Source organism: Camelina sativa, chromosome 7 (assembly GCF_000633955.1).
Source record: "Camelina sativa cultivar DH55 chromosome 7, Cs, whole genome shotgun sequence".
Classification (NCBI taxonomy): Eukaryota; Viridiplantae; Streptophyta; class Magnoliopsida; order Brassicales; family Brassicaceae; genus Camelina; species Camelina sativa.
In genome coordinates, this window is record NC_025691.1 from 27,343,589 (window position 1) to 27,353,847 (window position 10,259).

Genomic DNA, 10,259 nt, shown 5'->3' on the forward strand with positions numbered 1-10,259 from the left:
AGAATTGAAATGACGAATATACCCTTCAGTGGTCAACGAGCAACTTGGGATATCTTTGACCGGGTTTGAGCTTACTTTATTATTTTTATTTATTTATTGATGCGTGTGTGAGTGGACAGCATAACAATATGCTCAAAAAGTCGTTTTGGTTTTATTATTTATTATTGAAATACACACTTTTATTGAACCGAATAATTATACTTTTTTTGCTATTTGGGGTCTATTGGTCAATTAGCCCAAAATTGGTTTAAAATATATATATATATATATATATATATATATATATATTGATTGGAAAGAAAATTGGATAATGATGTAAATTCAGTGTTGTAATTTATCTGTCATCTGTATACAAATTTAATCTTATAGGTTATTATTGTTCTACGTTTTAAATTTATAACATAAACTCATTTGAGAAATTTATGCTAAGAATTCAAATTATATAACATTTTTGGAAAGATATCTAATTTTTCTTATAATGATGAGATTTATTCAGTTTAACAAAAAAAATTATGACAGATATTTTTCTAGAAATGATATTGTAAGTTTTATCGAATTTTGAAATATATAATTCAAAACCTCTCTAACAACAAGTAACAACACTTCAATTAATTTTCCTAGTGAAAGCAGTAAAATATGATTTTTTGGAGTTTTTATTAAAAAAAAAGATGATAGTTGATTACGGTTACACAGAAATGTAAACGATTATATTTGTTAGCTTGTAAGAGTTTCAATTGAAAAGGTTGGTCATTTCTACTCTTATCAAATTCATTAAAGAGAAATACCCTAAAAGTCATCATTAAAATTATGTACATATTATTTTATTACTTTATTTGTTTTAATGGTTGTATTATAATGGTTTTCATACCAAAAAAAAATTTGTTTAGACCAATGCTGAAAAGAATTTAACTAAAATTTTGAAAAAATAAACAAACCATAAATAATAAAAACTGTGAATTTTTAAATAGAAAATTGAGTTAGAAATGAATTAGATACAATTTATTTTACTGAATAATGAACTAATGGTATTCAATTCATTTTTAACTCATTTTTTTTGTTATTCATCTATATATACACCTTAATATATTAATGGACGAACAATATTTGTTTAACAATTTTTTTTTTTTTAAGTGAAACAATATCTTTAGTACAGTATATTGGTGGTCATATTTAAGACTCTTATTTTATTTTGTTGGGCAAAAGTTATATTTAAGACTCTAATAAGCAAACAGAGTAGTTACGTACAATAGTTGTTGAACCGCTCGAACTGCTTCATTTGTGTTATCTAACCAAATTTGGTCTTTTGTGCTTCTTGTCCTAACAAAGACAAAACTACTATTTGATCGAATCAGTATAACCGGATATCAAATGGATGGATCAAAATTTTTGAGCATTATCTCATGTTTTTGCTAAATATATCCAACTAGAGATTGATAAACATGTTTTCATGTGTACACAAACATTCAATTACAGATAAGATACTAATTTCACAATCTTCTTTCTATTTGGTAAGCTCATCCTTATCCAATCCAAAACAAATGAGAAGTATAAATCAAATAATCTTTTTCTCATTTAACTAATCTCTAGTTTTCTTGGTTTATTTCTCAACATTTCATTTATAGAAGCTAGAAATTCTTGGCTTAACATCCTAAAGATTTTGTTTTCATGCATATACATTGAGTTTATACTAATTACAACTCTAGTCTGTATATACATTAATTATAAGAGAGAAAGAAAAGCTTTTACAATTCGATTTTTTGTTCCTTCTAAAAACTTTTATCAAACAATCTGTATTACAACTGTATCGAGCTAATACAAAACTTCACAAGAAACAATTTATTACATATGCAAATTTATGAACCATATGCTGAAGATGACATAAGCAATTTTAAAACAGAAAACTAAAGAGAAAAATATAGATTTAGTGTGAACCGTGTTATCGTTGGTTCACGTTTACGTACGATAAAAGGAAAAAACAAAAGAAAAGGGTTAATAGTATTTTGTCAGTTCGTGATGTCGACTCTCGGGCTCGAGTCATCGTCCGGTCACGAGCCTTGTTCGCTATCGACAATTACTTGCCGTGTGCGGTGGGGTAATCCATTTTCTAAATGACGTAAAAGTCTTCTTTACTTGCACCCATTGACTTCTATTATCTTTCTCAAGAATATCATAAGTTATAAATACGTGCCTTCGTATACACGTACATGTTTTAATACGGTAACTTTAATTTCGTTTTACAATTTTTTTTTTTTTTTTCACTTATGGGATACCATTTGTGTATATATATATATTGCATTCACATGTACTATATGTTTTTCCATTCGAATTGATTCATTATGAAATGTGACCTTGATGTAAATCATGAGTTTGAAAGTGTGTGCACTTAACACAAATCCAAAACCGACATATACTATGGCCTTAATTGGAAGAGCATATGAAGGAGCATTTTTATTTTTATCAATCAATCAACATTTATTGAGAAACACTTTTTAAATCATTCTACTACATTTCCTATCATGGTTGCTATGAACTCTTTACACGATATGAATGCAAAAGCCTTGATATTCCCCGGTAAAAAAGAATTTTATTAATTTGTTGTGATAGATAGTTTTGTCTTTAGCAATCCCAACAATATTGAATTATTATATGAGTATGAAAAGAGCAGATAATTACCAATTAATCAGTTTTGTAGACCCAAAAGCTCAATGATATATTTCTTTTTCTTGACTTTAAAGGAAATTTGGGGGAATGATTAATAATAATTGGCTTGAATTCCGGTGATGATAGGAAAGACCAACACTCAATGATTAAGATTGGAGATTTTTGTTTTTGTCCCGGTAGTACTTTTCAACACTTGATTTATCTCAATGTTCTCATGCGGAAGTTTGGGGGAATGTGTCAAGTTTTGGTTGTTTCTTCCCACTATAGTGTTAGAAGCCTCAACCATATTTTATGGATTATTATGGTAAATACGTTTATCGGAATGACAAGATTATTATAAGCTTGACAGAGTTGTCAAGTGTTCCACTTATGGAAGTTTAAAAAAACCTAAGCGTACATGTACTACCGAACCTAGGAAGGAATTAATGGTGAAATATTTCTCCTCCCCTAAGAAGGGATTAAGTGCCGTAACCTCTTGTTGAGTCTTTGGGTTTCATTCTCAACAGTCAACACACACCACAATGTTCTTCCTTATCCTTTTCTACTTTTCTATTTTGGGAGTACGATACATATTAGTGTTCGTCAGTTACTGATTTAGAATGTCTTGAGAAAAGAGAAACTAAAATTATTATATCGTGAAAATCTTAAACATATCAAACTCATATACTTTGGGACTTAAAAATAATTAAGGAGAGAGATGATCATCTGGACTTTAGTTTACTTCGATTATCCTATACACTACAAGAACATAGTCTAATTTCAGACCAATATGATGGTCAGAAAAATTTCAACTATTTTCTAACTAATTTCCGACAAATTTCTAACAAAAATATATTAGTTGAAAATTTTCAAAAATTTCCGATCAAATAAAAATAGGAAATTAATCACAAACTTTGGTCGAAAACTTTGTGGTTGTCGGAAATTCGTAAAAAAAAAAAACAATTTTCTAATTTTTGGATTTAAAAACACCAAAGTGCTACCACATTTCCGTCTGCATTTCTGATTACCAGATAAACCAACTGGACCTAAGCCCAACTGACAGACGTCCAATAAGATGTTGTTAATAGCAGAAAGGAGGCTCTAATTTGGGATGTGGGAGTTTCACCCTCTCCTCATTTTTCTCTTGATCCGATATGATCCCCGTCTACCATAGAGCTCTTACTAGATTCCGAAAATCCGATTTCTCACTCTCTTAATCTTGCCATGGACTTCTGATCACTTCTCAATTGAACCTAGAAAATCAACATCAGTTTTCCTCTCGTCAAACCAATTTCTCCGTCCATTCATATTGTCTCATTCTATCTTGAACGTTAAAAGACTATCAAAAACCTTTGTCAATAGAAGACAAACTTAGAAAGGTGGCCGAGAAGAGAAAAATGAATTGTCAATGAAACACCTGCATGAACCTAACTTGATTCACTCAGTCACTCTCAAGTGGTTAATCACCGTTATCATACAATCATCAACAATCCAACATATATAGGCCATGTTCTTTTGTTGATCGCTATCCTAACGACTGCAGTTGAAACTAAAGAAGGAAAAACTGAACGGACAACACAATTTTTCAAAAAGTCAGTGGCTGATAGTTTTGGAGATGATACGTGTATTAATGATTTTATAATCGGTGGTTATTGTGACGACTCCTCCGTCGATATTACCGTATATTACGCATCAACTCCATGTTTTTTTAGCGTCACTTTATTAATGTCCTTTGTTGTCGTTTTTTTTTTTACAGCTCTTACATCCACTGTAGTTTGCACACTTGCAATCAACAGAATGAACAGGCCCTATCGAAGTTTCAATTCCAAAAAAAATGTTCCCGCTAACTAGCGAGAGAGAACGTCCCCGTAGCTAAGTAATGGGCCAAGGGGTAACTTGATAATTAGTTAATGGGCTTACAAAAATCTCAAATCTGAAGATTTACCAAAGCCCAATAAATAGAAGTAAAACTAAAAAAAAAATAACAAATATCCTAAAAAGGGGAAAAAATTATACCGTAAATTTCGCAACGAATCAAAGAAAAAAAAGGGAAAAAGTTTATTTTTTTTTAAATAAAAATTACTGTTCATGGATCCCACGTGATCAGACAGCTCAAATTCCGATCTCGTAACGACGTCGAATAAGACAATTTCGGTTTTGTCTCTTAAACTGGGTCCCACGCCTTTTTTTTTTAACCCCTTCCCTCGATCTTAAAAATAAAATTCCAAAAAGCAAAATTAAAAAAAAAAAAAAAAAAAAAATNAAAATTATCGCACAAGATTCCAGCTGAGTAGTAGTACTGTAGTAGTAGTGGTTTCTTCATCTTTTTCTCAATCACACTTTTCTTCTCTCTCTCTCTTTCTTTCTTTCTTTCTTTCTTTCTCCCACTTGTGTGAAGAAGCTCAACAAGGAACCCTAAAAAAAAAAAATGATTCTTCTTTGATTTTTTTTTGTTTTGTTTTTCTTACCAATACAATTTGCTTATTTCTGAAGCAAAATCCCTAAGGGTTGAAAAAATGCCATTGAAGAAGAAGAAGATGACGAAAGAAGTAGTAGTTGATGATTGTTGTATATTCGCTGAAGAATACGATGGTCCACCATTATCATACAACATACCTTGCGCTGTTCCAATTAACGTCGAGAAAATCCCCGTCGCCGCCGTTGTTTCTCCGGTTTGTATCTCCGACGACATGTCTTTCCCTGTGATTCAACCGATTTTGCCTCTTGATAATAATAATAACAACAGCAAGAATTTTCTTAGAGATTCGGTTTCTCCTACCTCTGTTATCATAGCTAACTGTGGTGGATCTAGTGAGCTTGGATTGGTTTCTGATTCCGTCACCGTTTCTCCTACTTCTGTGGTTGAAGAGGAAGAAGAAGGTGGACTGAGTAGCAGCTCTGGTGAGTTGTTGAGGTCTAGGGTTAGTAGTTCAGTGAAAGAGAGCTTAGATTTGAACGAATCGTCGAATGCTTTGGTGGTACCTGATTGGGAATCTAATGATTCGGTTATGAGTATGGATTATCCTTCTTCTCGTGTTACTGGAGATTGTGTTAGTGAAACTGGTAAGAAGCAACCAGTTGTTACTTTCTTAGGTATTGCTTCTGATGATGATGGATTTGAGGAAGAGGATTCTAGTAATAATAACCAGAAGCGGGTTCGTGTTATCCCTGTTAAGAAACAGCCTCAAACCAAAGGGAAGAAAGGTTCTTGTTATCGGTGTTTTAAAGGAAGCCGGTTTACTGAGAAGGAAGTTTGTCTTGTTTGTGATGCAAAGTATTGTAGCAGCTGCGTGCTTCGAGCTATGGGTTCTATGCCTGAAGGTAGGAAATGCGTTACTTGTATCGGGTTTCCTATTGATGAGTCGAAGCGAGGGAATTTAGGGAAATGTTCTAGGATGCTTAAGAGGCTGCTTAATGATTTGGAAGTTAAACAGATTATGAAGACTGAGAGGTTTTGTGAAGCTAATCAGTTACCAGCTGAGTATGTGCTTGTTAATGGACAGCCTCTTTACCCTGAAGAGCTGGTTACACTTCAGACTTGCTCTAATCCTCCTAAGAAGCTGAAACCTGGTGACTATTGGTATGATAAAGTGTCTGGACTCTGGGGAAAGGTGAATCATAATAATATTTACTGTCCTTTTATGAGTTTTGTGTCTTAGACTGTGTCAAAAACGTTTATATGTATTATGTTGGGATTCTACAGGAAGGAGAGAAGCCTTATCAGATAATTAGTCCTCATCTGAATGTTGGAGGTCCGATTAGTCCGGAAGCTAGCAACGGAAACACTCAAGTTTTCATTAACGGCCGCGAGATTACCAAAGTAGAGCTACGAATGCTGCAGGTTTAAACATTTTTGAAGTGTATGATTCTTGATTGAAAGAGATTTTGGATGTCGTTGATGATTTAACTTGATTATTTCTTCTGTATTACAGTTGGCAGGAGTTCAGTGTGCGGGTAACCCTCATTTTTGGGTTAACGAGGATGGATCGTATCAAGAAGAAGGACAGAAGAATACCAAGGGATACATATGGGGCAAGGTTCGTTGTTTTGCGTAAAATTTATATTCCATTCGGTCTTGAATTTGCGTATTCCTCTTTGATTGAAGGTGACAAACTCGTGCTGCTTTTCAGGCTGGCACGAAGTTACTTTGTGCTGTATTGTCACTTCCTGTTCCATCCAAATCTAATGCGAATGCTTCTGGGGAACAACTTCATAGCGCAAATAGCAGAAGCATTCTGGACCATCTTGAGCATAGGACTTTGCAAAAAATTCTGTTGGTTGGAAACAGAGGTTCTGGAACTAGCACGATATTCAAGCAGGTATGATATGTATTTGTTATATGTCGCACTGCTTATTAGCCTATGCCCCAAAATCTACAATATAACTGAATGACTTTATCGCTCAGGCAAAGATCCTATATAAGGACGTACCATTCTTGGAAGATGAGCGTGAAAATATAAAGGTGATTATCCAGACCAATGTGTATGGTTATCTCGGTATGCTTCTTGAGGGCCGTGAGCGGTTTGAAGAAGAAGCTCTTGCTGTCCGGAATATGAAGCAGGGTGTCATTGAAGATATTCCTGCTGCTGCGGATGAAGGTGAATAGATTTCACACTCCTACTTTTTGCTTAGTAGCAGGATCTGAAATTTGTTATGGACAATCATGAATTTATATATGTAACCCATTTGAGTCTAAACTTGGTCTATGTTATGAGCAGGAGATGCTAAAAGCAACAACAAAACTGTGTACTCCATTGGCCCAAGGCTTAAAGCATTTTCTGATTGGCTATTGAAGACTATGGCTGCTGGAAATCTTGGGGTCATTTTCCCTGCAGCTTCTCGTGAGTATGCCCCACTGGTTGAAGAGTTATGGAGGGATGCAGCGATCCAAGCTACATACAAGCGAAGAAGTGAGCTAGGACTCCTTCCCAGTGTCGCTAGTTACTTTTTGGAACGGGTAAATTTGTTTTTCACTATTTCTTTTGCACTCAAATTTCCTGTTGGGTATTTGGTTACTGGGAAGTGAAACTATGAGTTTATTAGTTTTCTAAGTAGCTGTTTTGACTTCTTCAGGCTATTGACGTATTGACACCAGACTACGAGCCATCGGATTTGGATATATTATATGCTGAAGGAGTCACTTCGTCCAGTGGTCTAGCTTGTCTCGATTTCTCATTTCCACAGACTGCATCTGAAGAGAATCTTGATCCGTCCGATCACAATGATTCTTTGCTCAGGTAAGTATTATCTGATTCCCTTTTTGTGTGTTTGTAACATTCAAGTCAGTTTGAAGACATTTTATTGTGTTTTTTTCAGGTACCAGTTAATAAGAGTACCCTCGAGAGGCCTCGGTGAAAACTGCAAGTGGATTGATATGTTTGAAGATGTTGGGATGGTTGTGTTTGTTGTTTCCATGAGTGACTACGACCAGTGTTCAGAAGATGGAACCAACAAGATGCTACTCACTAAAAAACTCTTTGAAAGCATAATCACTCATCCCATCTTTGAGCACATGGACTTCCTCTTGATACTCAACAAGTACGATCTCTTGGAAGAAAAATTGGAACGAGTTCCTTTATCACGCTGCGAGTGGTTCCAAGACTTCAATCCCGTGGTCAGTCGTCACCGTGGTTCCAACAACGGTAACCCCACTTTGGGCCAGCTTGCGTTTCACTACATGGCGGTTCAGTTCAAGCGGTTTTACTCTTCCTTGACTGGGAAAAAGCTGTTTGTTTCTTCGAGCAAGAGTTTGGACCCGAACAGTGTTGATTCATCGCTCAAGTTTGCTATGGAGATTCTGAAATGGAGCGAGGAGAGAACAAACATCTGCTTGAGTGATTACTCTATGTACAGCACTGAGCCAAGTTCCTTCTCAAATTGATGTTTTCACGTTCAACAAAAGAGTCTTAATGTAAATGGTAACTACTTTCTTGTGTATAGATTGCCACGTAGAGTTTTAGCAAAGTACTCACGCTTCAATTTACAGACAGATCTCTGTGTACTATAAACAGTTACAATTTAACTGATTTTTATTATGTTACAGTTGAGTTTTGTCGAAAATGTATCTAACTTGTTCTTCTGCACTCATCAAGACGTTCTTCACAATCCAACCTTGTTCTTGCATTTGTTTGTTCAGTGTGATAAAATCATCTCGTGCAGCAAGCTTACTCTCTCCGGTGAGTAAGGACCAATCTTGCACCGTCAAGTCTGAAGATGTGTCTCTTCTCGTGATTCTATTGTTTCCAAGGGATTTACGTATGTAACATGTCTGAAGATACCAATCAAAACATGTTATCAGTTCAAGTAGTATAATGAGCTTATATTAAAATTGACTAAAACTTAGTAAAGTCCTTGCCTGTAACAAACTCGTGATAATGTCCACACTGTTGGCTCCTTCACGCAGACAAATGACCATTCCAAGCTAAACATTTTACAAATGGCAAGATCAAACTAGAGAATCATGGGATCTGAGAACCTATAAGTATAAGTTAGCATAGATAAAAACTTACTTTTGGTATTCTTCTGAAACCTTGAGAGGAAAGTTCCATGGTTATGAAGTAGCCATCATCACTGCACAGTGATTGCATTGCCATCATTGATTGTGCCGGAATCTGAGCCTTTGGATCTAAGCATCCAATTCTGATGGGCCAAACCCTTTTGCTACCTACAAAAATACAAATAACATATGAACGACACAGCATATTTATCAGTGATAGATAGCTACACCATCTAAAAAGTCAATGGCCTTAAGAGTCTATAAAGGTTTTTTTTTGTTTTTCACCTCTGCTGCCAAAAAGATCAATTCCTTCCTCTTCACCCACTTCGGCAGGGGAAGGTACTTGCCTGAATTCAATCCATCTTTCCAGAATTATTTCAAGCCTATTCTGATAAGAAAAGGAAAAATTAAAATTATAACCCGGAAAATTCTCCATTATTTGTCTGATCAACAATGTTATAAAAGCTACCTTGGTTAATGTTTGCAGATTGATATGCTTGAGCCCTTGATAAATACCAAGGAGATCAAACGTGGAGAAAATTGGATATAAAACAAAAGGTAGACTTGCCTGCAATCTAGCACATTAGCAAGTCAGTACATTCTAAAATGATCTCACTAATGAAATAACCCAAACTTTACTAGAATCATCTAACCTTTGGTTGTTTTGGAATAGCATATTTAGAAGAACCGCCAGTAAGAGACCAAGGTTATCAAAACACACGGTTTGAATCTGAAACGTCACAAATTAAAATCAGGGCATATATTATGTGATACAAATGATATCAAGTAGGTTTCCTAAAAGAAACCTGCGCCTTTGCAGAGACTTCACCGAGGTTATCCGCTACAGCAAAGCTTCGATGTACAGCTGACTGCACATATCGATAGGATCGGTTGTCAAAACAAAAACACTAAACATAAAAACACTTAAAAGTCAATAATATGAAACCTTACACCGGTTGCTAAGTAGCATGACAGGCTAATCTGTTTAGCAACGTTGGCAATAGAAGCTAGCAAAAGGAAGTAGTTTGGGAAAACTGGAGTCATTAACTCAACTCCAATGCTGAGACTAAAGAGTACAGACGTCGAGAACCGAACTCTCTTTGACAAAAAAAAAAAAAAAAAA

The 10,259-nt window shown here is 35.0% G+C and overlaps 2 protein-coding genes across 2 annotated transcripts in view; one reads left to right on the forward strand and one right to left on the reverse strand.

Annotated features, from left to right (window-relative positions):
• LOC104702876 (extra-large guanine nucleotide-binding protein 1-like) lies at window positions 4,932–8,680 on the forward strand. Its single transcript, XM_010418796.2, has 8 exons — window positions 4,932–6,251; window positions 6,344–6,481; window positions 6,573–6,677; window positions 6,771–6,959; window positions 7,046–7,238; window positions 7,359–7,597; window positions 7,714–7,877; window positions 7,957–8,680. Exons 1-8 carry the CDS (start codon window positions 5,157–5,159, stop codon window positions 8,519–8,521), a joined length of 2,688 nt encoding a protein of 895 aa, XP_010417098.1. The 5' UTR covers window positions 4,932–5,156; the 3' UTR covers window positions 8,522–8,680.
• LOC104702875 (protein root UVB sensitive 4-like) overlaps window positions 8,557–10,259 on the reverse strand; it is a 2,876-nt gene continuing 1,173 nt past the window's right edge. Inside the window, exons 3-10 of the mRNA XM_010418795.2 lie at window positions 10,088–10,234; window positions 9,943–10,005; window positions 9,790–9,866; window positions 9,606–9,711; window positions 9,422–9,524; window positions 9,150–9,304; window positions 8,996–9,061; window positions 8,557–8,908 (exon numbers count right to left, since the gene is read on the reverse strand). Of these exons, the coding sequence (XP_010417097.1) occupies window positions 8,678–8,908; window positions 8,996–9,061; window positions 9,150–9,304; window positions 9,422–9,524; window positions 9,606–9,711; window positions 9,790–9,866; window positions 9,943–10,005; window positions 10,088–10,234 (948 nt within the window). The 3' untranslated portion in view covers window positions 8,557–8,677. The remainder of the gene's footprint in view (window positions 8,909–8,995; window positions 9,062–9,149; window positions 9,305–9,421; window positions 9,525–9,605; window positions 9,712–9,789; window positions 9,867–9,942; window positions 10,006–10,087; window positions 10,235–10,259) is intronic.

Excerpts from the sequence above, each read along its gene's own strand:
- LOC104702876 (XM_010418796.2), top strand. The coding sequence starts at position 5,157 with ATGCCATTGAAGAAGAAGAAGATGACGAAAGAAGTAGTAGTTGATGAT. Across the intron at positions 6,252-6,343 it reads TGTCTGGACTCTGGGGAAAG|GAAGGAGAGAAGCCTTATCA; the intron begins GTGAATCATAAT and ends GGGATTCTACAG. Across the intron at positions 6,482-6,572 it reads TAGAGCTACGAATGCTGCAG|TTGGCAGGAGTTCAGTGTGC; the intron begins GTTTAAACATTT and ends TCTGTATTACAG.